General features: G+C 41.3%; 1 protein-coding gene and 1 non-coding gene across 2 annotated transcripts in view; both read right to left on the bottom strand.

The window, feature by feature from the left end:
- Positions 1–957: 957 nt before the first annotated feature.
- The window catches only part of rngtt (RNA guanylyltransferase and 5'-phosphatase), a 289,586-nt gene continuing 262,885 nt past the window's right edge, over positions 958–27,658 (bottom strand). The window contains exons 15-16 of the mRNA XM_033020853.1: positions 22,038–22,161; positions 958–2,024 (exon numbers count right to left, since the gene is read on the bottom strand). Coding sequence (XP_032876744.1) covers positions 1,861–2,024; positions 22,038–22,161 — 288 coding nt within the window. The 3' untranslated portion in view covers positions 958–1,860. The remainder of the gene's footprint in view (positions 2,025–22,037; positions 22,162–27,658) is intronic.
- trnad-auc lies at positions 10,350–10,421 on the bottom strand. Its single transcript has one exon. It is a non-coding gene; the product is annotated as a tRNA-Asp (tRNA).

Raw genomic sequence — 27,658 nt, forward strand, 5'->3', positions numbered from 1 at the left:
CGTACATGTTTGCAGGTTAATTGACTTTGGCAAAATCATAAATTGTCCCTAGCGTGTGGGATAATGCTAGTGTAAAGGGTGATCGCTGGTCGGCACGGACTCGGTGGCTGAAGTGCCTGTTCCGCGCGATACAGTCCCCTCCATAATGTTTGGGACAAAGACCCATCATTTATTTATTTGCTTCTGTACTCCACAATTTGAGATTTGTAATAGAAAAAAAAATCACATGTGGTTAAAGCGCACATTGTCAGATTTTAATAAAGGCCATTTTTATACATTTTGGTTTCACCATGTCTATATTGCAGCTGTGTTTATACATCGTCTCCTCATTTCTGGGCACCATCATGTTTTGGACACATGGCTTCATAGACGTTTGTAATTGCTCAGGTGTGTTTAATGCAGGTATAAGATAGCACTCAGCACCTAGTCTTTCCTCCAATCTATCCATCACATTTGGAAACTTTTATTGCTGTTTATCAACATGAGGACCAAGGATGTGTCAATGAAAGTCAAAGAAGCCATTATGAGACTGAGAAAGAAGAATAAAACTGTTAGAGACCAGCCAAACCTTAGGCTTACCAAAATCAACTGTTTGAAACATCATTAAGAAAGAGAGCACTGGTGAGCTTACTAATCGCAAAGGGACTGTCAGGCCAAGGAAGACCCCCACAGCTGATGACAGAAGAATTCTCTCTATAATAAAGAAAAATCCCCAAACACCTGTCCGACAGATCAGAAACACTCTTCAGGAGTCAGGTGTGGATTTGTCAATGACCACTGTCCGCAGAATGTCCCAAACATTATGGAGGGCGCTGTTTCTCTAACGTCTAAAGATTATGGCAGAATATTAAAACAAAATTACACCTGTACACAATTATGGATGGTTGCGATGGATGGACAATGCAGTTTTGCAGAAACAATAAATAGAACAAAATAATAAGTGACCTTGCAACAAACTTGAGACATTTGTTTTTTAATTAATAGACAAAAAGATGCAACAATGTTTTCCTAAAAATTACATAATCCAAAAACTTCATCAGAAAGGAAGATGGTGTCTTTTATTGCCATTTATTGCAAATGTTTACATCAAGGCCCCTATAATTTAAAGAGAAAACATGAGACTGTTTGAGTCAAAAAAGGGAAATGGAGGCGTGCGTTTAGGCTTACATGCCTATCATGTTAAAATTAAATCAAATACATAGTTTTAGTGGGGCAGGGTGGTAAGATTTGTGGAGAAATCTTTATTCACTTTAATTAACGTAAAGTTGGTCCATGCTTTCAAAATCCGTGGTACTCAAAATAAACATATTAAATAGGAACTTTTCATTTCCATTTGGCCTGCATAGTCTGGATTAAAACTGAATTAAAAATAAAGCTCTTCAAAAAACTGTACGATCATTTAATCTCTGTGTTTATATATAAATTAGCCAACAACCTGCAAAAATGGTTGAAAGTAAATGGTTCTATAGGTTTCAGAGAACTTTCAATTAAACCAGCTTAGTTTGTGAAATAAAGCAAAAATGTGATTCTTCTCCACAGAATAAATATTTGATTGTAATTTCTTGCAAATATAAGATAGGAACTAAAAGCTGGAGTGCAGTAATGCAGTGCTCGAAAACAGTCGGAAATAACTGAAACTTTGGAAATGTAAAGAAAATTAATAACTGCGCTTAATAAGTCAGGGTTTTTTATTTATTTTTACAGTTTGCCGAGTTGAGAAAAATCTAATGATGTTAGAGAGGATTTGTACCCTTCTGTCCCAGAGAGAATAGACTTGACATCAGTTTATGCAGACCTGCAAAAACAATGATTCTGTATTTGAAACTTTTTACAAAGACGCTGTGTTTACAAATCGGATGTTTACAAAGCATGGTTTGGTCGCTTCGGAGGCGGCGGTGGCATTAGCTCAGAGTCCATATCCAGAGATTTTTTCCGTGTTTCTCTTTGGGATAGCATTTGATTCCTTTCAATGAACTCAAAGAGGTCATCTTTTGTAACTGGGTTCTTGATACTGTTGCAGACAGCTGGGGAAAGAAGATGGGAATCAGACATTTACAACGGTGTCCATTATGCTTCACAATACATAACCACATGATTGCTATCTATTTAATTCCTATGTACCCTGATGACATAAAGTTATAAAAGGACATTGTCCTGAAATTAACCTCATAGTTTGAATATTTTCTGAATACTTCAAAATAATTTATTTCGTCCTCATCGCTATTCCAAAATGGTCACCAGAAAAGCAATGGAGGCACCTACCTTGATAATCAATGGTGGAATGAAATAAATGCTGAATTATTGTTGAACATAACCCAAGCCAGTCACAAATCAATTTCAACTCTTGTCTTAACAGCTTATGCAAAAACCCAATTCCTAAATTTTATGGTCAACGTTCAAATTTATAAAGTGGGTTATAATATTATCTAAATGCATTTGAACAAGGGTAAAATGCAAAAGATACTTGAGAAAACTTCAACCTGTAAACAGACCTTTTTCTCCTAATCAATAAAACACCCAGTTAAAAAATTCCTGGGTTAACAAGTCGTTAACGTACTGATTCAACATGATCATTTAAAATAAAATTTGTTATGAAAACAGATTTAAAACAAATTGCTAAAACTTTTTAATTCAATTTATAGATATCTCCCTACACAATTGTACCAATTGCAAACTTCTAAGTTTGCACAGTTTTATTGCTGATAGATCTTAGTTTATGATCTGCCTTTTGACAAAGTAATTTCAACTTGGAATGATTCTCCCATTGAATAAGTAAATAACTGTCACAGATACAAGGCTGATTCATCTGCTACTAAATCCTCCTGATCTTCTTTCCGGCTGTAGATTTTATCCACATAATAAAAAAAGAATCCCTGGCTCTAGGCTACTTAGATATCTACTCCCACTCTTCTTAACTTGCGACAGCAGTAGTAATTATATTGTGTTCAGCAGTTCATCACGTTGTACAGCACAGAAACAAGCCCTTCAGCCCTCCCCGTTCATGCATTATCGATTATAATTCTGCACCCGCCGTACATCATTTGCATTATGTCAGCCAGCAATTCTTATAACACCAATAATTTGCTCAGCGGGTCAGGCAGCATCCCAGGAGAACATGGATAGGTGATGTTTCGGGATAATGTTTCAGTTGGATAACAACACCTACCAATGTTCTCCAGGGATGTTGACGTTGAGATTCACCAACATTGTCTTTTTGTTTGAAACCAGTCCTTGTTTCAACAATCATAGGCAAGAACTTGTTTACAATCAGCTGAGAAGTAAGAGGAAGCAAATAGTAGCGTAGACAAGGAGAGCCGTAAGATCATAAGGGATAGGAACAGAATTAGACCATTCGGCCCATCGTCTACTGCGCCATTCAATCTAATGCTGATCTAATTCTCCCTCTCAACCCCATTCTCCTACCTTCTCACCATAACCTGACATATGTACTAATCAAGAATCTATCTATCTCTGCCTTAATATATATCCACTGACTGCCTCCACAGCCTTCTGTGGCAAAGAATTTTACAGATTCACCCCCTCTGACCAAAGACATTTCTCCTCATCTTCTTCCTAAAAATATGGCCTTTAATTCTGAGGCTATGACCTCTAGTCCTAGACTCTCCCACTAGTGGAAACATCCTCTCCACATCCACTCTATCCAAGCCTTTCACTATTCTGTATGTTTCAATGAGTCAGTGGATGTTATTCCTTGGATTTCAGAAGACCTTTGACTGTCTCCGCTGTGCCAGGTGTCAACTTCTCTACATTGACGAGGCCAAGTACAGGCTTGGCAATCATTTCGCTGAACACCTCCACTCAGTCCGCCTTAACCTACCTGATCTCCCCGGTGGCTCAGCACTTCAACTCCCCCTCCCATTCCCAATTTAACCTTTCTGTCCTGGGCCTCCTCCATCAGAGTGAGGCCCAGCACAAATTGGAGGAACAGGATCTCATATTTCGCTTGGGAAGCTTACACCCCAGCGGTATGAATATTAACGTCTCTAACTTCAAATAGCCTAGCTTTCCCTCTCTATCCCCCCCCCCCCCCCCATTCCCAGTTCTCCCTGTCTTACTGTATCTGACTGCATTCTTTCTTTGTCCCACCCCCTCCCCTGGGATCAGTCTGAAGAAGGTCTCAACACAAAAAGTCACCCATTCCTTCTCTCCAGAGATGCTGCCTAACCCGCTGAGTTACTCCAGCATTTTGTGTTTATCTTCGATTTAAACCAGCATCTGCAGTTCTTTCCTACAAATAGATACAATCATTTCAAACTCAAGTACAATAGATAGTGCAAAATAGAATATATTTAGTTGTAAGAAATGTCTTCACCTCCAGTGCTGCATGCTAGACAAGCTGTCTGACAAATTTGGCGAGTTGGAACCAGGTGCTGTTAGCATACATGTGAAAACAGACACTGCGATGTAAAATGATATTGTTGAGAGGCAGAATGTGATGGGAAATAAAGAGGCAGTCGTGGCAATCCTTGAGGGACACCAGAGGAATTGTTAAGTGAATAGAAGCCTTTGCACCCTAATCTTTGGCTTCAGTCTAATAGTTAAGGAGAAGGCTCCAGAGTGTGGAGCATTATTAATCAGGAAAGTAGTGAAGAGGTGCTGGGATGATGAATTATCTATGCCCCCCCCACCATTCTTAGTCACGTGTGTGATCAAAAATATGAAAAATTGTGGAGTACATCTCTCCTAATTCTGAAAGCATTACAGGTATATTGAGTTGTAGTGTATATATTATTCATATTTTTTTCAAAGTTTTTCAAGTGAAATTTTCATGTTATGCTGACAATGTTTGTTTAAGGTCAGAGGTCAAATACGACTGGTCACGTGTGTGACCCCACACGGAAGCATTTTTTTCATAACTCATTTTTATCTTACAAACTGAATTTTACAAAGCTAGAATGTTTATATATTTAGCAGACATGCATTATAGTTCTGTAGGTAGGAAAATAGCAATGAACAAGATTAATCCCTTACATTTTTTTTTTAATGCATTACTTTATGTGAGGCCATCTGGTCACGTGTGTGACATTTTGGTTCACTTTCCATAGAATGGCCCTACGGCACAGTCACGTACAATGTTAAGAATTTCGATAAGAACCTTTGCAGAACTGGGTCAAGTAACAAGGGAGCTGTTTGTAATTTAGACAGTGAGGTTCTGTGAAACACGAGTAAAACTATGAGAGGCTTATACATATGTGCAAGCACCTTTGAGAGGAAAGGTGGAAATGAGATAGAGATGGATGGACAGCAGAGTAAGAATTTGATTTTTTTTAAAGAGAAAGGTGATGTTTAAAGATTTGATCGTGTGGAGATTGTTAACAATATATACTAACAATGATCCAGCATAGGAAGTTAAGTGGTTACATTTCGTCTGGCAACTCATTTTGTGGAAATGGAGTCAAAGGTGTAGAAAGATGGGTCTCATGGTCAGGATGAGATGGGGCAGGTAAAGGTGGGGGAAGATAAGAAACACAAGAAACTACACAAATTGGGGATGGTCAAAATCTGAGAGTTTAATGGCCTGAAGAGGTGGTGGGAGGGAAGCCACAGGATGTATCATTAAAATATTTTTCATTTTAACTAACCGGCAAAATTGTCAACAATGGCACTTTGTACTGAATGAGTGACTGGCAGCTTGTGTCTACATTTACAATGAAGTTCACCAGCTTTTTAAAAAGGTAGAAGGTGGAAGAGAAATTAATTAAAAGGAGACCTACCATTAATAATTGGCTTAATCGGTGCTTTTATTTAGCCCGTGGCAATAATGTGGTTTTACTGCACTGCCTTTAGAAGTGCAATTACATTAAATTACCATGTTGCATTAAACGGAAGACTGGAGGAAACGCTTGCCCACATATCATCCCTGTGCACAAACATTCTCCAACCCACTGACTGCATCTTAATTTGAAACCAACCACATTCAATGACTAAACAGACATGAGTCACCATTTGAAATTCAAGGAGCTGCATCTTGAAAATAGAAACTGCAAACACAGGGGGAAATAGCAGCAACTGCATATACATGTGTTGGGAGTTTATCCATTTTTCCAGCAGGCACTGTGTCGGTATGTGACTCATACCCACTGAACAACAAAATAGTAAGAACTCTTGGGCTTCGCTGGTTGTTATGTTCATCATAGTAATGACCCTAAAAAAGAAAATCTAAATTTATTTAAAAATGTAATGGTATTAGAAATGTATGGATACCAACAACTTGAGAGCAATCCTCAGCTACTATCTACCTCATTGGAGACACTCGGACTATCTTTGATCAGACTTTACTGAACTCTATCTTGCACTACACGTTATTCATGCTATTCCCTTTATCATGTATTTGTACACTGTGGATGGTTCGATTGTAATCATGTATTGTCTTTGCGCTGACTGGTTAGCATGCAACAAAAGATTTTCACTGTACCTCAGTAGATGTGACAATAAACTAAACTCCACTCCAATTTTATCAGTAGAAATACACATCGTGGCACCAGGAGACCGGCAGAAGGTAATTGAATAAAATAGAGGATATAAACGTAAAATCAGAAGAATGATACTCATAAAACTTTATGCTTGCTTAATTATGGTTCCAATGGAGGTCTTTAGCGAAGCAGATTTATATTTTTTTGAAACGAGGGCTTACGTTCAAATGCAAAACGCAGAATGGTGAAGTGGTGACGATTAGGGCAGGGATGTGTTGAATGCACTGAACTTTTTTTTCGATGAAATTAACATTATGAAGAATACTGCACATAGATAATGCCTTTTCCCAGCATTTTGTTTTGAAACTGTTAACTTTTCTTGAATTTATACTCTAGCAACGCAAACAAAGATTTTGCAAGCCACCCACTGTTGAATACTAGAATGGCAGTGAATGTGTAAAACAATCTATACATTCCAAAAGGTGGAAGGATATTGAGAAACAGCCCCATGAAGATGGAGGATTGCAGGGAAAGAAATAATGACAAAAGGATCAGCGTTAGAGTATTTATGATGAAATGCACGAAGCATTCAAATATATTGGGAAGCTTGAGTCCACCACAATCCATCCTTGATTGTGTGCGGATTCCTATGCTGTTCTGCAGCTTTGCTGGGTCGGTACCTTATAGAAACATAGAAAATAGGTGCAGGAGAAGGCCATTCGACCCTTCGAGCCATCATATTCAATAAGATCATGCCTGATCATCCAAAATCAGTACCCCGTTCCTGCTTTCTCCCCATATCCTTTGATTCTGTGAGCCCTATGAGCTAGATCTAACTCTCGCTTGAATACATAGTTGTTGAATATGCCTCATGCTGCTACATTCATTTTACTGCTGCACCTGCCACACTGCTCACTGAACTATAGTTCATCCACTGAATAGACAATGACAGGAGAGTGAGGGTGTTGTCTGGCCATCACTTTACAATGTGCTGGAATACATCGCGCGCTGCTCTGCTTGAGGCCTACACCGCCTCACGGACAGGAGGTGCGAGAGATTAGACGCTGGAATCCTGAGCAAATAAGCGATAAATGTATAGAGGGGCATGCACAGAGTAATGGCAGAGATACCTACAAATAAAGCACCGTCACTGAAAGTGTCCATTGGGTAGAGAGGGGGGTGGGGGGTGGGGGAGGGAGAAAAGGAGAAGAGGGAGGAGAGAGGGGGGGGGGAGGAGAGAAGAGAGAAGAACGGAGAGAGAGAGCTGACCATCTGTCCGAGAGATCAGAGCGCCATATTCTCCGACGGAACGAGATTCGCCCTGCCTTAGTCTCCTAGTTCCACTCGCCGCGACTTGCAAGCTCCCACTCCTTTCCACCGTTGAGATCCTCGCCGCTTTCTCGAATCTGCAGTCTGTGCTCCACGAGATCTCCAATAGAGACAGGGAGCGCTCCTGTGAGATAAATTTTTGTTTGGGTTCATAGTCGGTCTTGATTGAGGCGAGTGGGGGAACTTGACTTGCGGGCTTGAGAATTTAGGAGCGGACGGGGGGGGGAATTCGTGCGTGTGATGGGGTCACGATAGACAGAGTCTGTTGTTATCCTGGTGTGAGGGGTCGACTGGAGACTTAGCGACTTGCATTATAGCAGGCGGGGTAGAAATGTAGGGACGTTTGAAGTGGGATGTTGAGATTGTGGCCTGGAAATCGGTATGGAGAGGGGTGAGAGAGAGTAGAGCGTGAGTTTGGGAGCTCTGCTGATTGGATTCAGGGAGGAGGTTGAGAGATCTGGGTTTTGTGAGGTTGAAGTGCGACCCTTCGCGTATCGGGCAAGGGGGTTGATTTGGCTGGAGAGTGAGAGAGGGAGGTTGTCTTCGAGATGGAGAGTTGTAATGATCTTGGTTTTCTCTTAAGTGGTTATGAGTGATGGAGCAATTAGAGACGAGCGAGAGAGCATCGAGAGAGCGCTCTCTCTCGAGGAGAGAGGATTCGCTCGCTTTGGAGAGGGAGAGAGAGAAAGAGTCCTTCTTCTCCATTTCAGGGGGAGGAAGAGGGGAGAAGAGAGGTCCCTTCTCTCTAGATCTCGCGTTAGAGAGGTTTCTCTGGAGAGAGGCAGGGAGAAGAGAGAAACTCGCTTTGGAGAGAGAGTCGGAAGAGTTCTTCTTTGAGGGCGTTCTCTCTCTGTTCTCTCTTTGGGAGAGGATTTCTCTTATACCTGTTTCGGAAGGGGGTTCCCGGCGAGTCCAGGAGAAATGCGGATCTTTCTTATGAGAGATAGGGAGAGATGAGAGAGTGGAGAGAGGAGAGAGACTTAAGGGGGAAGGAGCAGAGAGCATGAAAATAGAGGGGCAAGCATAAGAGAGATGGAGGAGAGAGGGGTAGGTTGAAGGTCTCACAGATAAGGGTGCAGAGGGGTGGAGGGTTGAGATGAGGGGGAGGGGATGAGAGAGAGGGGTAGTGTTTTTGGATTGAGTTCTTGGAGGTGTTTGGGTACTAGAGGTTTATCTCGCTGGGGAAATCGGTAGGGAGTGGGGGGTTGTCTTTTGGGATTGAGTCGAGAGATAGAGGAGGAGCAGGAGAGAGAGGGAGGGAGATAGAGGGAGAGCAGGAGTGGGGAGAGGAGAGAGCATGAGAGGGCGAGGGCAGAGCATGAAAGTGGGCAGAGCATGAGAGTGAGAGGGAGGAGCAGGGATGGAGAGGGGGGGAGGGGAGAGAGAGAGTGCATGTGTGTGTGCGTCCACAGGTGAACAAGCATGCATTCAGATGTCTCCCTTCGCTAATAAATAAGTAAGCTTACTCACATTTGCAAATTACCACAAAGAATTGAAATTCACGTTACTTTTGCAAAATATGTCTGGGTTGTTCGCAATTTAACTGGGCCAGTAGTGTGAATGATACTGCATTAAACGGCAGATTTGTTTTCGATGTTATTTAAAACTGGTATGAGTAAGATGCAGATTTAATACATTCCAAACAGGGTCAAAATGAAATTCTGTAAAATGCAATAATGCCAAGTATAAGTAGAGATCAGAGGAAAATACAATAGAAATGATGGGAAAATTTCACATAGGAAACAACCAAGATGGCAATAAAAACAAGAAAGTGAAGCTAATAAAACATGATGAAAAAATAGCACTCAAATCAAATGAAACAATGAAATAATCACCAGGCAGGCAATAACCAAATAAAATGAGCAAAGGAGGGCTACTTTGAATTCTGGATAAAGAAGTTATCTTGTGGAAATTGTTTGAATGATTAACTAGCTTAGATTTTATAAAAATAGCAAAAGATTCAGAAGCATCTCAGAAGATCTCAAGGATGCAAACATTAACCTACAACTGCAGCGGCAGATTTTTATATCGTTCAAGAGATCACCGCCCTCTAGCCACTAAAGTAGACTACATGATTAAGGAGAATATCATAATGTGAGCTCTCCGTGAGACCTTCAGAGCTTCTTCACAGATAAATCTTCATAGCACAGTCTTTTGATTAATAAATTCTTTATTGTTGAAGAAAAACAATAAGGAATACATCCGACCTTCTTCCGACTCGTACACTATAATCTTCGTCAAACTCCAGCATATCGCTTTAAACTTTAGAAACTTCTCGTGTCTCCGTTACACTTCACATGATCAAAGGGTAAGTCCCAAACTAAAACTAAAAACTAAGCTTCCGCGCAAGAAACTTAGCTCCAAACACGCCCTAGAATATGTACCACCCACATAATAATGGGCAGCCTAAAATTTAAAGCCACATGCCATAATTAATGACACACAAAATAAGCCAAATGGCCACTACATACCAGGCCCTAATTGTTCCGAGTATATAACGAGGCAATTATTAATAAACATCAAAAAAGTAGCCACGAAGGCTTAACATATCTAAAGCAAAAAGTCAGGGAATTGAACCCCGGTTGGCTCCCCGTCGGGGAATTGAACCCCGGTCTCCCGCGTGATAGGCGGGGATACTAACCACTATACTAACAAGGAAAATAGCAACACTATATATCAGCAATCAGAATTCTTCATCGACTCATCCATCTTCACTATCGCCTTCTAGAAGCAAGCATAACGTGATTATTGATCTTATTAAAACATTGGTTTTATTTTTAAGTCGTATCGTGCGCACCAAACCCTTAAAATCAGGCATGATAGCCAATATATGGTCCAACACACAACAGCTTTGATAGCATGAAATGTCTTCCTCCATGTCCGATTAACTCATGGATGTGTTGTAACATCAACGTTGAGATGTGAAATCCTTCACAAGAATAACAGGATTTTTAGCAATAAAGTTCACTGTTAGGTTTGATTAATTTCCGGATCATTAGCACAGATTTCAAATCCCAGCTCAAGCGTTGGCCATTCTCTGTCTGGCTTACAGAGAGATTTTAGTTCATTGATCCATCTCTTATCGCTTAAGAAGCGGTTCGCTGTCAGTTCTCTGGAAACTTCATCCGCAGGATTTTCTTTTGTGTTAACATATTTCAATTGTGCATTATTAGTAACTCCCAATGCTCTTTCCATTGGCAGATTGTCTCTGTCCAAATCCAACTCTCTGGTTTCGCTAATCCACTTGTCAAGTGTGAATCCTCCCTTATTGCAACGGGAAGTCAGATGTTCTTCTGGTTGAATTGCTTCCTGCTTAATAGACATGGATTTTAAGCAATCATCCATGTAGAAATTATTCTTCAAAGAGATTCTTACTTCATCAAATTTAGTATTCTCGCCAAACTTGCGTTTCAAATTCTGGGTACTTTGCTCTGCCTTACGACGATTATTCGGCAGATTAATACTTTCCTGTTTGAAAGGTAAGTCCAGACAATAGTGTCCGTCAATCTTTACTGAGTTGTTCATAATATCCATGAACTTTAACTCTTCATTCGACATCTCTTCCGATTCCTTATTGGTACTTTCTTTAGTCATGATTGTATTGCTTTATCATCAGCTTTTCTAATTTATCAGTAGATATTTGATCAACAGCAATGGCAGGATAGTTCTTCTGATTCCTGTTTTCATTATTTCTTCTCAAGGAGCCATGGATAACCCATCCAAGTTGGGTTTTTGTAGCATACGGTCCATCACCTTGGCTCCTCACAATCTGTAAAGGTTCCAATGCCTTCAAAACATTTGTTCCGATAAGTAGGTCAACACTAGAATTTATTTCAGATATCTTGACATCCTTCAGGTAGGGCCATTGTTTCAAGTCTTCATGTCTAGGTATATTTTGACGACCAACAGGCATGGTTACATGTGTAAACACTTCAGGTATTGGTATAAAATTATCTTCATCCTGACTGGATATCTCCATACTTGTAATGTAATGACTCATGCTCTCTTTATCTTCAGTCATGGTACGCAATTGAATCTTCGTCTCTTCTGTGATATTCAGTCTTCTCGTCAGGTTTTCTGTGCAAAAGGTAATCGAACTTCCATGATCCAAAAAACATATGTTTGCAACACTGTATTTGTCTTACTCTTCCTCACCTGTACTGGTAAGATAAAAAAAGATACAAGCTTCAACCCTGGCCCCAATATGAGCAGCTACTTGAGGCGAGGTGATAGCATCTCTAGTAGTTGGCTTCTTCTTCTGTTCCGTTTGCTCCGGTTCTTCCTCTTATACTTGCTCTGGTGGTTCTTCTTCTATTTGTTCCGGTTCTTCCTCTTCCCAATGCTCTGGTGTGTTCTTTTCCGTATGAAGTGCTTCAGAATGATATTGCCTGCACTTATAACAAATTATAGGACTTACAGTCTCTCACCATATGTCCTTTTTTCAAACATCCAAAACAGATTTTCTTCACTTTCAAGAAATCCATCTTTTCTTCATATTCTTTCACCTTGAATCTTCAACACCATCTTATGGTGTGACCAACTTCATCACATAACAAACAAAATCCAATTTGCTTGCTAGTAGATAGAAACATAGAAAATAGGTGCAGGAGTAGGCCATTCGCCCCTTCGAGCCTGCATCACCATTCAATATGATCATGGCTGATCATCCAACGGAGTATCTTGTATTGTCTTCTCTCCATACCCCCTGATCCCTTTAACCACAAGGGCCACATCTAACTCCCTCTTAAATATAGCCAATGAACTGGCCTCAACTACATTCTGTGGCAGAGAATTCCAGAGATTCACCACTCTCTGTGTAATAAATGTTTTTCTCATCTCAGTCCTAAAAGATTTCCCCTTTATCCTTAAACTGTGACCCCTTGTTCTGGACTTCCCCAACATCGGGAACAATCTTCCTGCATCTAGCCTGTCCAACCCATTAAGAATTTTGTAAGTCTCCATAAGATCCCCCCTCAATCTTCTCGAGACATGATTAAACAGGTCCTGGCAGATTGCCAAGTCTTTAAATTGAACGAACAAAGTCCTCTTCCAGTTGCTCTAATTTTGTTTTGTCAACATTTTAATCAGAACAATAACTGAGATTGCTGCCAACATCTCTCAAACATCCACGGGCCTAACAATGACGTTAGTTCAGAAGGAATGTGTGTTATCGAGACTTCAAAACAATCCAAGGTCAGACATCTCCTTTCTCCAGACAGATTGGAAAAGCACTTATTTGGCTATCTTCCAAGCTAGTGGCTCGCATTCATTTATCTGGCTCTTCTTACAGAAGCCGTTTAAAATTAAAGCTTTGAAGCTTCAAAATTCAAAGAAATAATAGTCAATATCTACTCATAATTTCTTGATAATGTCTTCAGATCTTCAAATAAGAAGTGTCGCTGTCGATAAGCTGGGGAGTGTTGTAGAACAGAGAGACTTCGGAATACACGTACACAGTTCCATGAAAGTGGACAGGGTGATGATGAAGGCTTTTGGCACTCTGGCCTTCATTAGTAAGTGCTTTGAATATGGATGTTGGAAGGCTGCATTGTACAAAATGATGGTGATGCCACATTTGGATATTGTAACCAGTTTTGACCATACGTTTGTAGAAAAGCTGCCATTAAGCAGGAAAGTTTACAGAAAATATTTACAAGGATGTTGTCAGGATCCAGTTTCAGTTGAGTTTAATTTATTGTCACGTGCACCCAATGAAAAGCTTGTATTGCTGAGGAATTGTCAAGGGACTGAGTTGTAGGGAGAGGTTGGGCAGGCTAGACTTTATTCCTTGGGCCGTAGGAGACTGACTGATGATCTTAAGGAGGTATATAAAATCACAAAGGGGTATAAATAGGGTGAATGAACACAATCTTTTTCCCAGGATAGGGATATCAAGAACTAAAGGGCATGGATTATGGTGAGGGAAAGGATTTCATAGTAACCTGAGAGGCAACTTCTTCATAGCATGGTGGCTCATATATGGAACATGCCATGAAGCAAAGTGGTTGAGGCAGGTACAGTAACACCATTTAAAAGATATTTGGACAGGTACATGTATAGAAAATGCTTAGAGGGATGTAGGTCAAACGCAGGCAAATGGCATTAGCTCAAATGTATATCTTGGTCGGCATGGTTGAGATGGACCAAAGGCCTATTTCCATGCTGTATGATTCTGTGACACCTCCATCTCTCCCCTCCCAATGGTGCAGCTTGCCCAAGTATTTTCTAATGTTCTATAGATTCAGGATCAGTTCCGGTGGATTGGAGGGTAGCTGATGTTATCCCACTTTTTAAGAAAGGAGGGAGAGTGAAATCAAGGAATTATAGACCAGTTAGCCTGACATCGGTGGTGGCGAAGATGCTGGAGTCAATTATAAAAGATGAAATAGCGACACATTTGGATAGCAGTAACAGGATCGGTCCGAGTCAGCATGGATTTACGAAGGGGAAATCATGCTTGACTAATCTTCTGAACTTTTTTGAGGATGTAACTAGGAAAATGGACAAGGGAGAGCCAGTGGATGTAGTGTACCTGGACTTTCAGAAAGCCTTTGATAAGGTCGCACATAGAAGATTAGTGGGCAACATTAGAACACATGGTATAGGGGGAAGGGTACTGACATGGATAAAAAATTGGTTGGCAGACAGGAAACAAAGAGTAGGAATTAACGGGTCCCTTTCAGAATGGCAGGCAGTGACTAGTGGGGTACCGCAAGGCTCGGTGCTGGGACCGCAGCTATTTACAATATACATTAATGATTTAGATGAAGGGATTAAAAATAACATTAGTAAAATTGCAGATGACGCAATCCTGGGTGGCAGTGTGAACTGTGAGGAGAATGCTATGAGGATGCAGGGTGACTTGGACAGGTTGGGTGAGTTAAATGCAGATGCAGTTAAATGTGGATAAATGTGAGGTTATCCACTTTGGTGGCAAGAACAGGAAGGCAGATTATTATCTAAATGGTGTCAAGTTGGGAAAAGCTTGGGGACCTTGTTCATCAGTCAATGAAAATATGTATGCAGGTGCAGCAGGCAGTGGAGATAGCTAATGGCATGTTGGCCTTCATAACAAGAGGAGTTGAGGTCCATCTGCAGTTGTACAGGGCCCTGGTGAGACCACACCTGGAGTATTGTGTGCAGTTTTGGTCTCCAAATTTGATGAAGGACGTTCTAGCTATTGTGGGAGAGCTGAGGTTCATGAGGTTAATTCCTGGGATGGCTGGACTGTCATATGTTGAAAGAATGGAGCGACTGGGCTTGCATACTCTGGAATTTAGAAGGATTAGAGGGGATTTTATTGAAGCATATAGGATTATTAAGGGATTGGACACGCTAGAGGCAGGAAACTTGTTCACGGTGATGGGGGAGTACAGAACCAGGGGCCACAGTTTAAGAATAAGGGTTAAGCCATTTAGAACAGAGGCGAGGAAATCTTTTTTACCCAGAGAGTTATGAATCTGTGGAATTCTCTGCCTCAGGAGGCCGATTCTATGGATGCTTTCAAGAGAGAGCTAGTTAGGGCTCTTAAAGATAGCAGAGTCAGGGCATATGGGGAGAAGGCAGGAATGGGGTACTGATTGTGAATGGCCTACTCCTGCATCTATTGTCTATATTGTCTATCTTATTGTTTTAAGAGAATTTCAGTGATATACCACTAAATTGATTTATATACTTTAACTTTGGGAGCAAGTAAAATCTTGTAAAAGATCATTATTTTGGAATTCAGTGAAAGCAAATGCATAACTGATTCAGAAGTACAGAGTAAAATGATAGTGACAAATTGCAACTCAATAAAACAAGTAATCTTCTAGTGAGAACATGATATCATTGTAGAAAACATAGGAAAATAGGGGCAGGAGTAGGCCATTCGGCCCTTTGAGCCAGCATCGCCATTCAATGTGATCATCGCTGATCATCCAGAATCAGTACTCCATTCCTGCTTTTTCCCTATATCTCTTGATTCCTTTAGCCCAAAGAGTTAAATCGAACTCTCTCGAAAACATCCAGTGAATTGGCCTCCACTGCCTTCTGTGGCAGAGAATTCCACAGAACTCTCTGGCTGAGGAGATTTTTCCTCATCTCAGTCCTAAATGGCCTACCCCTTATTCTTAAACTGTGACCCCTGGTTCTGGACTCCACCAACATCAGGAACATTCTTCGTGCATCTAGCCTGTTCACTCTTTTAAGAATTGTATGTTTCTATAAGATTCCCTCTCATCCTTCTAAATTCCAGTGAATACAAGCCCATTCGACCCATTCTTTCATCATATGTCAGTCACGCCATCCCGGGAATTAATCTGGTGAACCTACGCTGCACTCCCTCAATAGCAATAATGCCCTTCCTCAAATTAGGAGACCAAAATTGCACACATTAGTACTCCAGGTGCGGTCTCACTCAGGCCCTGTACAACTGCAGTAGGATCTCCTTACTCCTAAACTCAAAGCCTCTCTCAATGAAGGCCAACATGCCATTAGCTTTCTTCACTGTCTGCTGTACCTGTATGCTTACTTTCAGTGACTGATGTACAAGCACACCCAGGTCACATTGCACCTCCCCTTTTCCTAATCAGACACCATTCAGATAATAATCTGCCTTCCTGTTCTTGCCAACAAAGTGGATAACCTCACATTTATCCACATTATCCATGCATCTGCCCACTCACCCAACCTGTCCAAGTCACCCTGCAGCCTCATAGCATCCTCATCGCAGCTCACACTGCCACCCAGCTTTGTGTCATCCTCAAACCTGGAGATGTCACATTTAATTCCCTTGTCTAAATCGTTAATATATATTGTAAATAACTGGGGTCTGCTATTCTGAAAAGGACCCGTTAATTCCTACTCTTTGCTTCCTGTCTGCCAACTAGTTCTCTATCCATGTCAATACCATGTGCTCTAATTTTGCATACAAATCCCTTGTGTGGGATCTTGTCAAAGGCTTTTTGAAAGTCCAGATACACCACATCCACTGGCTCTGCCTTATCCATTCTATTTGTTACATCCTCAAAAAATTCCAAAAGACTAGTCAAGCATGATTTCCCCTTCATAAATCCATGCTGGCTTTGACCGATCCAATCCATGCTGGCTTTGACCGATCCAATCCATGCTGACTTTGACCGATCCCGTGTGCAGTGAACTATGTAATAGGGCCGTATCTTTTTCTTTTCATGAGCTAACAACATGTTTAATTTAAACAGGATCCGGAGGAGCCCCATTGATGTTAGGACTCCAAGAAATAGTTAAAATTGGAAAAGAGAACAAATGTCACCATCTTTTGCAAGCAGAAACAAATGATCATTACCACCCTTTTGTTCTTCTTTATTTTTATCTTTCTCACTGTTTGAACAGTAAATAAAATGCAGTAACCCAGTGATTAGTTCTCTCAGATCGCTAACTTTGACAGCATCTCTAATATTACCAGCTATTGTTTAAAGCGTCAAAAGCAGAAATGTAAAAATGTTAATAATCAGTTATCCATTTGATTATAAAAATGTTATTTCTGCTCTTATATCATGTTTACCGGCTGCTGATTCAGCTTCATGGTTTTTGCACTATTGCCTGAGATCAAATTCTTCCACTGCAGATTCATATAATTATTTCTGCTTCCTTGATTTGACTGCTTCATGTTAACAATATATGGGTTATTCATTCCAGCTTTGTTTTTTTTTATGGTATTGACTGTTGATGGATACATCTCCATGGGCTCTGCTACACCCCACAGCCAAAATCAAATAGTCACTCTCTCAAGAGTCCAGAAGGCAAGAACCAGCTGGTTATTTAACATCAGAGCCCAGCTCAATGTTATCCTTCAAACATGCACATGTCCATTAAGATTCATAGCACTGCGATATGTAGAGGACTGCTTCTTTCTGTTCAAGACTGGACAAGTAAAAAATAGACATTTTACTGCGTCACTGTCTAAGATCAGGCAGTTTTAACTTTTAGCTTTGGGTTGGAATCCTTCTTCAGACTGATTGATTCATTGTACTAAGGGGGAGAAAGCTGGAAGAGAGGTAGTGGCAGGATACAACTTGGTAAGTGATAGCCAGGCTTTGTCCCACCCCCATCTGTCTTCAAGCTTCTCCCCACCCCCCACTACAATCAATCTGAAGAAGGGTCCCAACCTGAAACTTCGACTACCTATGTTCTCCAGAGATGCTGTCTGGCCCTTTGAGTTGTTCCAGCATCTGCAATTCCTTGTGTCTACAAATTATGATAATTGTTCAGGGAAACACTTGGGTATGAAGGACAGGTCACAATTGTGAACAGATCCGAAGCAGTTCAGTGAATAAAGCCACAAATAACAAATCACCAAACAGCGATAGAGGAACAGTGTAATTAAAGAGCATGATGAACGGGAATGATACTGAGATGACTGAAGATTGAAGATGGGAGATAATATGGGAAAACTTTTCAATGCAAAGAGTTCTATCGCCAGAAGTAAGGAAAATGCAAAATTCAGAGGATTAGATGAAGAAGCACAAGGTTGCAGAGGTGGGGAGAGACTGCAACATAGAGAAACATGAACAAAGGCAAGGATTTGGAAAGTAAAACCAGGAAACCAATGAAGGTTATCAATAATTTGCAGGTATTAGTGTACAAGAAGGTGAAAGATGTGTATATAATTCTGTGAATGAGAATTGGTCTTAGGAAGCACTTATGATATTCAATATGGTCAATGCCAACCACAAGTTGATTCATCAATTCACATTTGGAATTGATGTTAAAACAAAGGAACATTGGTGTACAAAATCAGGAGAGGAATAGATGTGTACAAAATCATAAGAGGAATAGATCGGATAGACGCACAGAGTCTCTTGCCCAGAGTAGGGGAATCGAGAACCAGAGGACAAAGGTTTAAGATGAGGAGGGAAAGGTTCAATAGGAACCTGAGGGGTGACATTTTCCACACAAAGGGTGGTAGGTGTATGGAACGAGCTGCTGGAGGAGGTAGTTGAGGCAGGTACTATCGCAATGTTTAAGAAACGCTTAGACAGGTACATGGATAGGACAAGTTTAGAGGGATATGGACAAAGTCAGGCATGTGGGACTAGTTGGGCAGGTTGGACTGAAGAGCCCTTTTCCACGCTGTATGACACAGATTGTCATGCAGTTTCCAATTCCAGGCACTGTCTACGTATTATTCAAATCAGCTTCCAAGTCAATGTTTTTTCTTTAAAGTTTTGGAATTTGGGTTTCAATTAAATCCCCAAATTTCTCTGCATTGAGTGGCTTCCTCAGCTAGTAGCTTCCAAGCTAGTTTTTTTCCCAATGGTGGAATTTGGACTTCAATCTAATCACCAAATTTATTTGCATTGAGTTAGTTTAGAAGCACCCAAATGTCACCATCAATTCTGTGTGTCTAGAGTGGCAGATAGGCCTGGAAAGACCAACTACAGTAGTTTATTAAAGTAAAGTAAGATTTTTGCTGCACTTTGTAGTTTAGTGGTATGAATGGGATTTGAAATCATGTAATCTGGTTATTAGGTTAGGCTCCTGAATGACCTATGCATTAACTTAACTATTGTGTTATGTGTATGTTATTGTATCCCAAATGTATCCACATTTGTAGGACTGAGGAACTTTATTTTGGGATGAATATTATAATACAATGATACTGGTACCTTTGTGCACCCGGTGTATGAGGTCAACAAAAATCTCCATTGATGTTGAGAATTTGGTGTCCAGTTAAATCCCATCTGAAGAAGGGTCCCGACCTGAAATGTCACGCTTCCCTTTTCTCCACAGATGCTGCCTGACCTACTGAGTTACTCCAGCACGTGTCTAACTTTGGTATAAACCAGCATCTGCAGTTCCTTTATATGCATTCAGTTAAGTAGAGTTAGGAATTACTTATAGACACTAGATAATAGGTGTAGGAGTAGGCCATTCGGCCCTTCGAGCCAGCACCGCCATTCAATGTGATCATGGCTGATCATCAACAATCTGTACCCCGTTCCTACCTTCTCCCCATATGCCCTGACTCCACTATCATTAAGAGCCCTAACTAGCTCTCTCTTGAAAGTATCCAGAGAACCGGTCTCCACCACCCTCTGAGGCAGATAATTCCACAGACTCACAACTCTCTGTGAGAAAAAGTGTTTCCTCATCTCCGTTCTAAATGGCTTACCCCTTATTCTTAAACTGTGGACCCTGGTTCTGGACTCCCCCACATCGGGAACATGTTTCCTGCCTCTAGCGTGTCCAAACCCTTAACAATCTTACATGTTTCAATAAGATACCCTCTCATCCTTCTAAATTCCAGAGTATACATGCCCAGCCGCTCCATTCTATCAGCATATGACAATCCCGCCATCTCGGGAATTAACCTTGTGAACCTACGCTGCACTCCCTCAATAGCAAGAATATCCTTCCTCAAATTTGGAGACCAAAACTGCACACAATACTCCAGGTGTGGTCTCACTGGGGCCCTGTACAACTGGAGAGAGACCTCTTTGCTCCTATACTCAACTCCTCTTGTTATGAAGGCCAACATGCCATTCGCTTTCTTCACTGCCTGCTGTACCTGCATGCTTACTTTCATTGACTGATGAACAAGGACCCCCAGATTCCGTTGTACTTCCCCTTTTCCAAACTTGACACCATTTAGATAATAATCTGTCTTCCTGTTTTTGCTACCAAAGTGGATTACCTCACATTTATCCACATTAAACTGCACCTGCCATGCATCTGCCCACTCACCCAACCTGTCTAAGTCACCCTGCATTCTCATAGCATCCTCCCCACAGTTCACACTGCCACCCAGCTTTGTGTCATCTGCAAATTTGCTAATGTTACTTTGAATCCCTTCATCTAAATCATTGATGTATATTGTAAATAGCTGCGGTCCCAGCACCGAGCCTTGCGGTACCACACTAGTCACTGCCTTCCATTCTGAAAGGGACCCGTTAATCCCTACGCTTTGTTTCCTGCCTGCCAACCAGTTTTCTATCCATGTCAGCACTCTACCCCCAATACTATGTGCCCTAATTTTGCCCACTAATCGCCTACGTGGGACCTTATCAAATGCTTTCTGAAAGTCCAGGTACACTACATCCACTGGCTCTCCCTTGTCCATTTTCCTAGTTACATCGTCAAAAAATTCCAGAAGATTAGTCAAGCATGATTTCCCCTTCGTAAATCCACGCTGACTCAGACCGATCCTGTTACAGCTATCCAAATGTGCCGCTATTTCATCTTTTATGATTGACTCCAGCATCTTCCCCACCACCTCCCCACAGGCTAACTGGTCTATAATTCCCTGTTTTCTCTCTCCTGCCTTTCTTAAAAAGTGGGATAACATTAGCTACCGACAACTGGAACTGGAACTGATCCTGAATCTATAGAACATTGGAAAATTATCACCAATACATCCACGATTTCTAGAGCCACTTCCTTAAGTACCCTGGGATGCAGACCATCAGGCCCTAGGGACTTATCAGCCTTCAGTCCCATCAGTCTGCCCAACACCATTTCCTGCCTAATGTGGATTTCCTTCAGTTCCTCTGTCACCCCAGATCCTCTGGCCACTAGTACATCGGGAAGATTGTTTGTGTCCTCCTTAGTGAAGATGGATCCAAAGTACCTGTTCAACTCATCTGCCATTTCTTTATTCCCCATAATAAATTCACCTTTTTCAGTCTCCAAGGGTCCAACTTTGGCCTTAACTAATTTTTTCCTTTTCAGGTACCTAAATAAACTTTTACTATCCTCCATTATATTCTTGGCTAGCTTACCTTCATACCTCATCTTTTCTCCCCGTATTGCCTTTTTAGTTATCTTCTTTTGATCTTTAAACGTTACCCAATCCTCTGGCTTCCCGCTCATCTTTGTTATGTTGTACTTCTTCTCTTTTAATTTTATATTGTCCCTGACTTCCCTTATGAGGAGCATGACCACCAAGTCAGGACAGTGCGATACTCCAGCACTATTTTGAAAGCACGGAGATGGTACCTGGGTGCACGAGATCCAAGGTAAAGATATAAGGTTATTATCTTCATTTACCTTGATCCTGGTGATCAGAATTGATTTTCATTGCTCACTCCACATTTGTCATAAGAGCACATTCCAGGTTTCAACTGTGAATCATTGGACTTAAAAGGTTCATTAATTTTTGAAAGAGAAATTGTACCATTAAATAGAATCAACATGTAATCAAATAAATGATAATACAAAATATAGATCGAAAGAGAACCCCCCCCCCCCCCCCCCCCCCCCCCAACCATAATCCATCAATATTTAGCCCGCTTGGACAATTTCAACACTGCTTACCCATAGCTGTGTCGTAGGCATTGGGGAAGCTCTTGTCTACCCTTTCTCGCATTATAACCCAACTATTGTTCTCAAACTTGCATTCGATGATCTTGTTGTCATATGCTCTCAGTTCTTTGTTCACCTAAAACACAAAAAACAGATGAGAAATAAGAAAATGAAATAATACAAATCCTGCAGATGTGTGGACACTGGCAAAAAAGTAGAAACTAATGACAATACTAAGCTTCTGTAGAGAAAGAAACACAGCATAACTTTGGAAGTATAGCACGAGACTACAGATGTTGGAATCTTGAGTAATAAATGAAATGATGGAGTAACAGCGGCACAGTGGTAGAGTTGCTGTCTTACAGCGCCAGAGACCCGGATTTGATCCTGACTACAGGTGCTGTCTGTACAGGGTTTGTACGTTCTCCCTTGGGTTTTCTCCGGGTCCTCCGGTTTCCTCCCACACTCCAAAGATGTGCAGGTCTGTAGGTTAATTGGCTTTGGTAAAGATTGTAAATTGTCCCTAGTGTATAGGATAGTGCTAGTGTATGGGGATTGCTAGTCGGCGTGATCTTGGTGGGCCGAAGGGCCTGTTTCCACGCTGTACCTCTAAAAAATAAACTCATTGGGTCAACTCACTGAGGATGAAAGGATAGTACCTTTCATGGAAAGTTAGATGTGGCTTTTGTGGCTAAAGGAATCAGGGGGTATGAAGAGAAGGCAGGTACAGGATACTGAGTTGGATGATCAGCCATGATCATATTGAATGGCCGAATGGCCTACTCCTGCACCTATTTTCTATGTTTCTATGATAGGTGGATACAGGTGAGGGGAGTGATTGGCAGATGGTGGAGTAAGGATACAGATTAATAGAAGACAAAAGGGTACCAAAGAAAGAAAGAAGAGCGAAATGTAAAGGAGGGAGGGATATGGGTGGAAGTGGGAAAGGGAAATGTGAAACAAGGGGGTGGGAGATGAGCATACGATGGAGGGGAAAGGAGCGGGGTGACCAGGGTGGTGGGAGATGGCTGGAGAAGTGTGCGCGCACCGGCATGGGGGAGGCAGCGGAAGGACAGGAGAGGTGAGGGGACATTTCTTGAAATTGCAGAACTCAATTTTCATACCTTTGGGTTGTAAGCTACCCAAATGGAATACAAGGTCTGCTCAATCACCGGATTGACAACCATTCTAACTCAGCTTCCCATCCCCTGACTGACATTTCTGCCCTTGGTCTCCCCTACTGCCAGAATAACACCCCTACACGCAAACTGATGAAACAGCACCTCATATTCTGCTTGGGTAGCTTACAAACCAGTAATATATCCCCCACCCCGATGCACACCCATATCTCACACCATCTTCCAATGTCACCCAACCCTACTCTTTTAACCCTTCTTTGCACACACATCTCCCATCCCCGAGTCGTCATCTTCTTTTTAACACCCCCCCCCTCCCCGCATCCATTTCCACCCATATCCCTCCCTCCAGCCTCATATTTGACTCCTCCACTTCTCGTTATCTGACACCCTTGTGTCTCCTTTTCATGTCTAGCCTTTGTCCCTTACTCTATCCGTCCATCTGCCAACTAACCCCCCCCCCCCCCGCCCCCCACCCTCCTCACCGCCTGTACCCACCTATAATTTTCCATGCTTTGTCCCGCCCCACCTCCCTTTTCCAGCTTTCTTCCCCCGACTCCATCACTCTGAAGACGTGTCCTGATCCGAATTGTCCTCTGTCCATTCCCTCCACAGATGCTGCCTAATCCACTGAGTTCCTCCAGCACTTTGTGTTTTGCTCTTGGGCTAGAATGTGCTTTGTTATATTTTTAAGTCACAACTGCAAGAACCTGTGTCCTATCTTAGAAAACCTTTTACCAAATAATGATTGAGGTTTCTGAGTTTATCTTCAGGGTGGACATCTTTGTGGAATACCTAGGGGTCTCCCAGCCCTATATGCAAGTGCCTCTTCCTAGATATATCCATGCTGTCTCAACTGTTTGGGGTTTGTAGATATTTGTGGAGGGCGACACTGTGGCGCAGCGGTAGAGTTGCTGCTTTAGGGTTCAATCCTGACCACGGGTGCTGTCTGTACGGAGTTTGTGCGTTCTTCCCGTGACCTGCGTGGGTTTTCTCTGGGAGCTTTGGTTTCCTCCCACATTCCAAAGACGTACAGGTTTGTAGGTTTATTGACTTTGGTAAAAAATTGTAAATTGTCCCTCGTGTGTGTGTAGGATAGTTTTGGTGTGCGGGTATCGCTGGTCGGCGCGGACTCGGTGGGGCAATGAGACTGTTTCTGCGCTATATCTCTAAACTAAACTAAATTTGGTGTATGCAAAATTCATCTTATTTGGATCTGAATCTGAGACTGTGTTGAAAATGACAGGGATTTTTCAGTTCTTATGTCTTCATTATCATCTCACAAATTAATACCCATATCCATCTGTAACATCTGCAACATCTGCAACATCTGCAAATCAATTCTGTATTCAAACCGAGTCTCTTCCCTATTTAACTCCCTTCACCTTTTGGCTGCTCTAATTTACACTATTCACCCCATCTGCATTAATTATCTTTACAAATATTTGTATCTATCTTGATTAAATTCTACTTTATTGCTTCCTTTATTGCCATCACAGCCAGTTTATTTCTACATTTTAATGTTTATCTTCCCACACATGTCTATTAGTTGCCATTGAAGCTTCATTTTCTAATCACGCCAGCTAATTAAAGTAGTGTGTACTAATACTCTGCAAGTTTCTAAACATATTGTTAACTAATGCATACATCTCTCACCCACAACTCCAACTACCTACCGTTAATTATGTGCATAACTGACATTTAGTTCCCAGCTTCTCAGCCATTTCTACAATAAAACAACTGCACACCCACTGGCCCACGACATTTGGTTGATGACAGATGTTGAAACTGACTAAATTTGGCCTGCTACTCAACAACTTCAACCACTTGCTATTGAGGGAGTGCAGCATAAGTTTACCAGGTTAATTCCCGGGATGGCGAGACTGACACATGATGAAAGAATGGGTCGACTGGGCTTGTATTCACTGGAATTTAGAAGGATGAGAGGGAATCTTATAGAAACATATAAAGTTCCTAAGGGATTGGACAAGCTAGATGCAGGAAAATGTTCCAGATGATGGGGGAGCCCAGTTTAAGAATAAGGGGTAGGCCATTTAGGATTGAGATGAGGAAAATCTTCTTGACCCAAAGAGTTATTAATCTGTGGAATTCTCTGCCACAGAAGGCAGTGGAGGCCAATTCACTTCAAGATAGTTAGAATTAGCTCTTAGTGCTAACGGAATCAAGGGATATGGGGAAAAAGCTGGAGCTGGGTACTGATTTTAGATGATCAACTATGATGATATTGAATGGCGGTGCTGGCTCGGGGCCGAATGGCCTATTCCTGCACCTATTTTCTATGTTTCTACACTGGGAAAGATTGCGGCTCACAAATGTCTTATGACCTACTGCAGATACGTAAAACTCTTATCCCTTCACTGATAAAGCAACCCAACAAATGTTTCTAGCTTTCAACTTAATATGAATAATGTCAGAGAAAATACATATGCCTAAATAAAACTATTCAGAAGTTCAGTAAAAAAAGATGAGGAAACATTTAAAATAAATCATCCACGTGCCAGAGCACTTGTTCAAATGCATTTTTCAAAAAATTAAACACAGAATTTTACAAAAGATCTTTAAAAATATATTTATGATATATGAAATGATACACCTATATAGGCAAGTTGTCCATCTTAACTGCTCTGAGAAGTCACACATAGGCCAGACCCGATAACGATGGCAGATTTTCTTTCCAGAACGTGTGAAAACAGCTGGATTTTTAACAACACTGCAAGAGTTTCATCGCTACTGATGATGATAATCCTGAGCTACTTGAATTTAAATTTCCCTGTTGCCACGATGGGAATTAAACTTGTGCTTCTGAATCAGAGTTCCGCATGCACATCATGTAATCTGCGCCGTTCAAAGACGACAGGACTTGAACAAGTAGGAATAGCAGTAGACCATTCAACCCTTCAAATCTGCTTCACCATTCAATGGGTTTGTGGCTGACACAACATTCCTTAAGTCCACTTTCCTGTCTTGTCATCAGGACCCTTGATTCACTAATTGATAAGTAATCAATGTATCAGCATTAACCATAAAGTCTTTACCCCCACAGCCTTTGTGGCATGCAGTTCCAAAGACTCACAACTCTCAAAGAAGAAAAATCTTCCTCATCTCAGTCTTAAACTCTTTTCTGAAAGGATTCCTATGTTCATTCCCATTACAGAAAATGTCCTTTCAGCATTTATTTTGTCTAGCTCCCCCAAAAATCTAATGTTTCAACAGGATTACCTCGTGTTCTCCAAGCACCAAAAAGTAAAGTCCCAACCTGTTTAATATTTCTTCATAGGCCAATCTCCCCATGCCTCAGATCATTGTACAGAACCATCCCAGAGCAGCCTCAGATAAAATAGTAAATTTCCTTAAATTATGAAACCAAAGCTGTTCCTTGCACTCAAGAGTGCCTTTCACAGTTGCAGCACCATTTATTTCCCTCCTTCCAGTTTTCTACAATTTTTCTCCTCTTAAATAATGCTCCCTTTGTTTGCTCTTCCTTCCACAATGAATAACCTCATATTTTCCCCACAGGTACACTATTTACCAACATTATGCTGCTCGTTTATAAACCATTATCTCCCTGTGAAAGCTCGTTTCCTTGCAATTTTACTTCCCACCTAGTTTTTGGCATTTACAATTCTGCTCATTGTGCATTTGCTTCCTTTCTTCAATTCATTTAAATGTAACATGAACAGTTGCAGTCCAATCGATGATCCCTGTGGCAACCCCTGCTCACAGGCTGTCAACCAAAGAATGACCCTCTTAACCGTGCTCGCTGCCACTTCCATGTTAGCCAATCTTTTATCCCTGCTGATAAATTACCTCCAACACTGCGCACTTTTATTTTGCAACTTAACCTTCAGCACCGCACCAGATTGAATTCCAAATACAATACCTTCTTTTATTCTCCTCTGTCCGTTCTGGCTGAGGCTTCCTCAAAATAAAATATTTGTCTGACAATATTTTCCAGTCCCCTCTACTTGTATCTTAAGCCGGATATGCAGGGAAATTTCAGACATCTAAAGCTTTAAACTTTCCCTAAGTGCTGGTGATAATGATAAACTGAGTTCAAAAGGAGTAATCAGCACTAATTGGCAAAACATTTGCATTTGAGGATTCAGTGGCAAAATGACCTGGCACGTGGTTTTTCTTGTTTCTGAATGTTCATAGTTTTGAGCAAAGCCCCATTTCTCACACGTTACATTGAGAGCTTTCAACAAAATAAGCATGGCCAGCCCCGGGCATGAATCTCAGATATCTAGACCACATATAGTTTATGTGCAGAATGATGGGAAAGGACGGGGAATGAGGTTGACTAGATACCTTTTTCAAAAAGCCAGCCAGGCGCAATTATATGAATGGTCTACTTGTGTGCTTTACGATGTAAAAAATTGTACCAATCTGACATGAAATTAAGCACAATGAATGGCAGGAATGAGTTGTAAAATACAGCGAACCCTTGTTTTAACAGACCCCTTTATAATGACTTTC

Source organism: Amblyraja radiata, chromosome 5, assembly GCF_010909765.2.
Source record: "Amblyraja radiata isolate CabotCenter1 chromosome 5, sAmbRad1.1.pri, whole genome shotgun sequence".
Taxonomy (NCBI): domain Eukaryota; kingdom Metazoa; phylum Chordata; class Chondrichthyes; order Rajiformes; family Rajidae; genus Amblyraja; species Amblyraja radiata.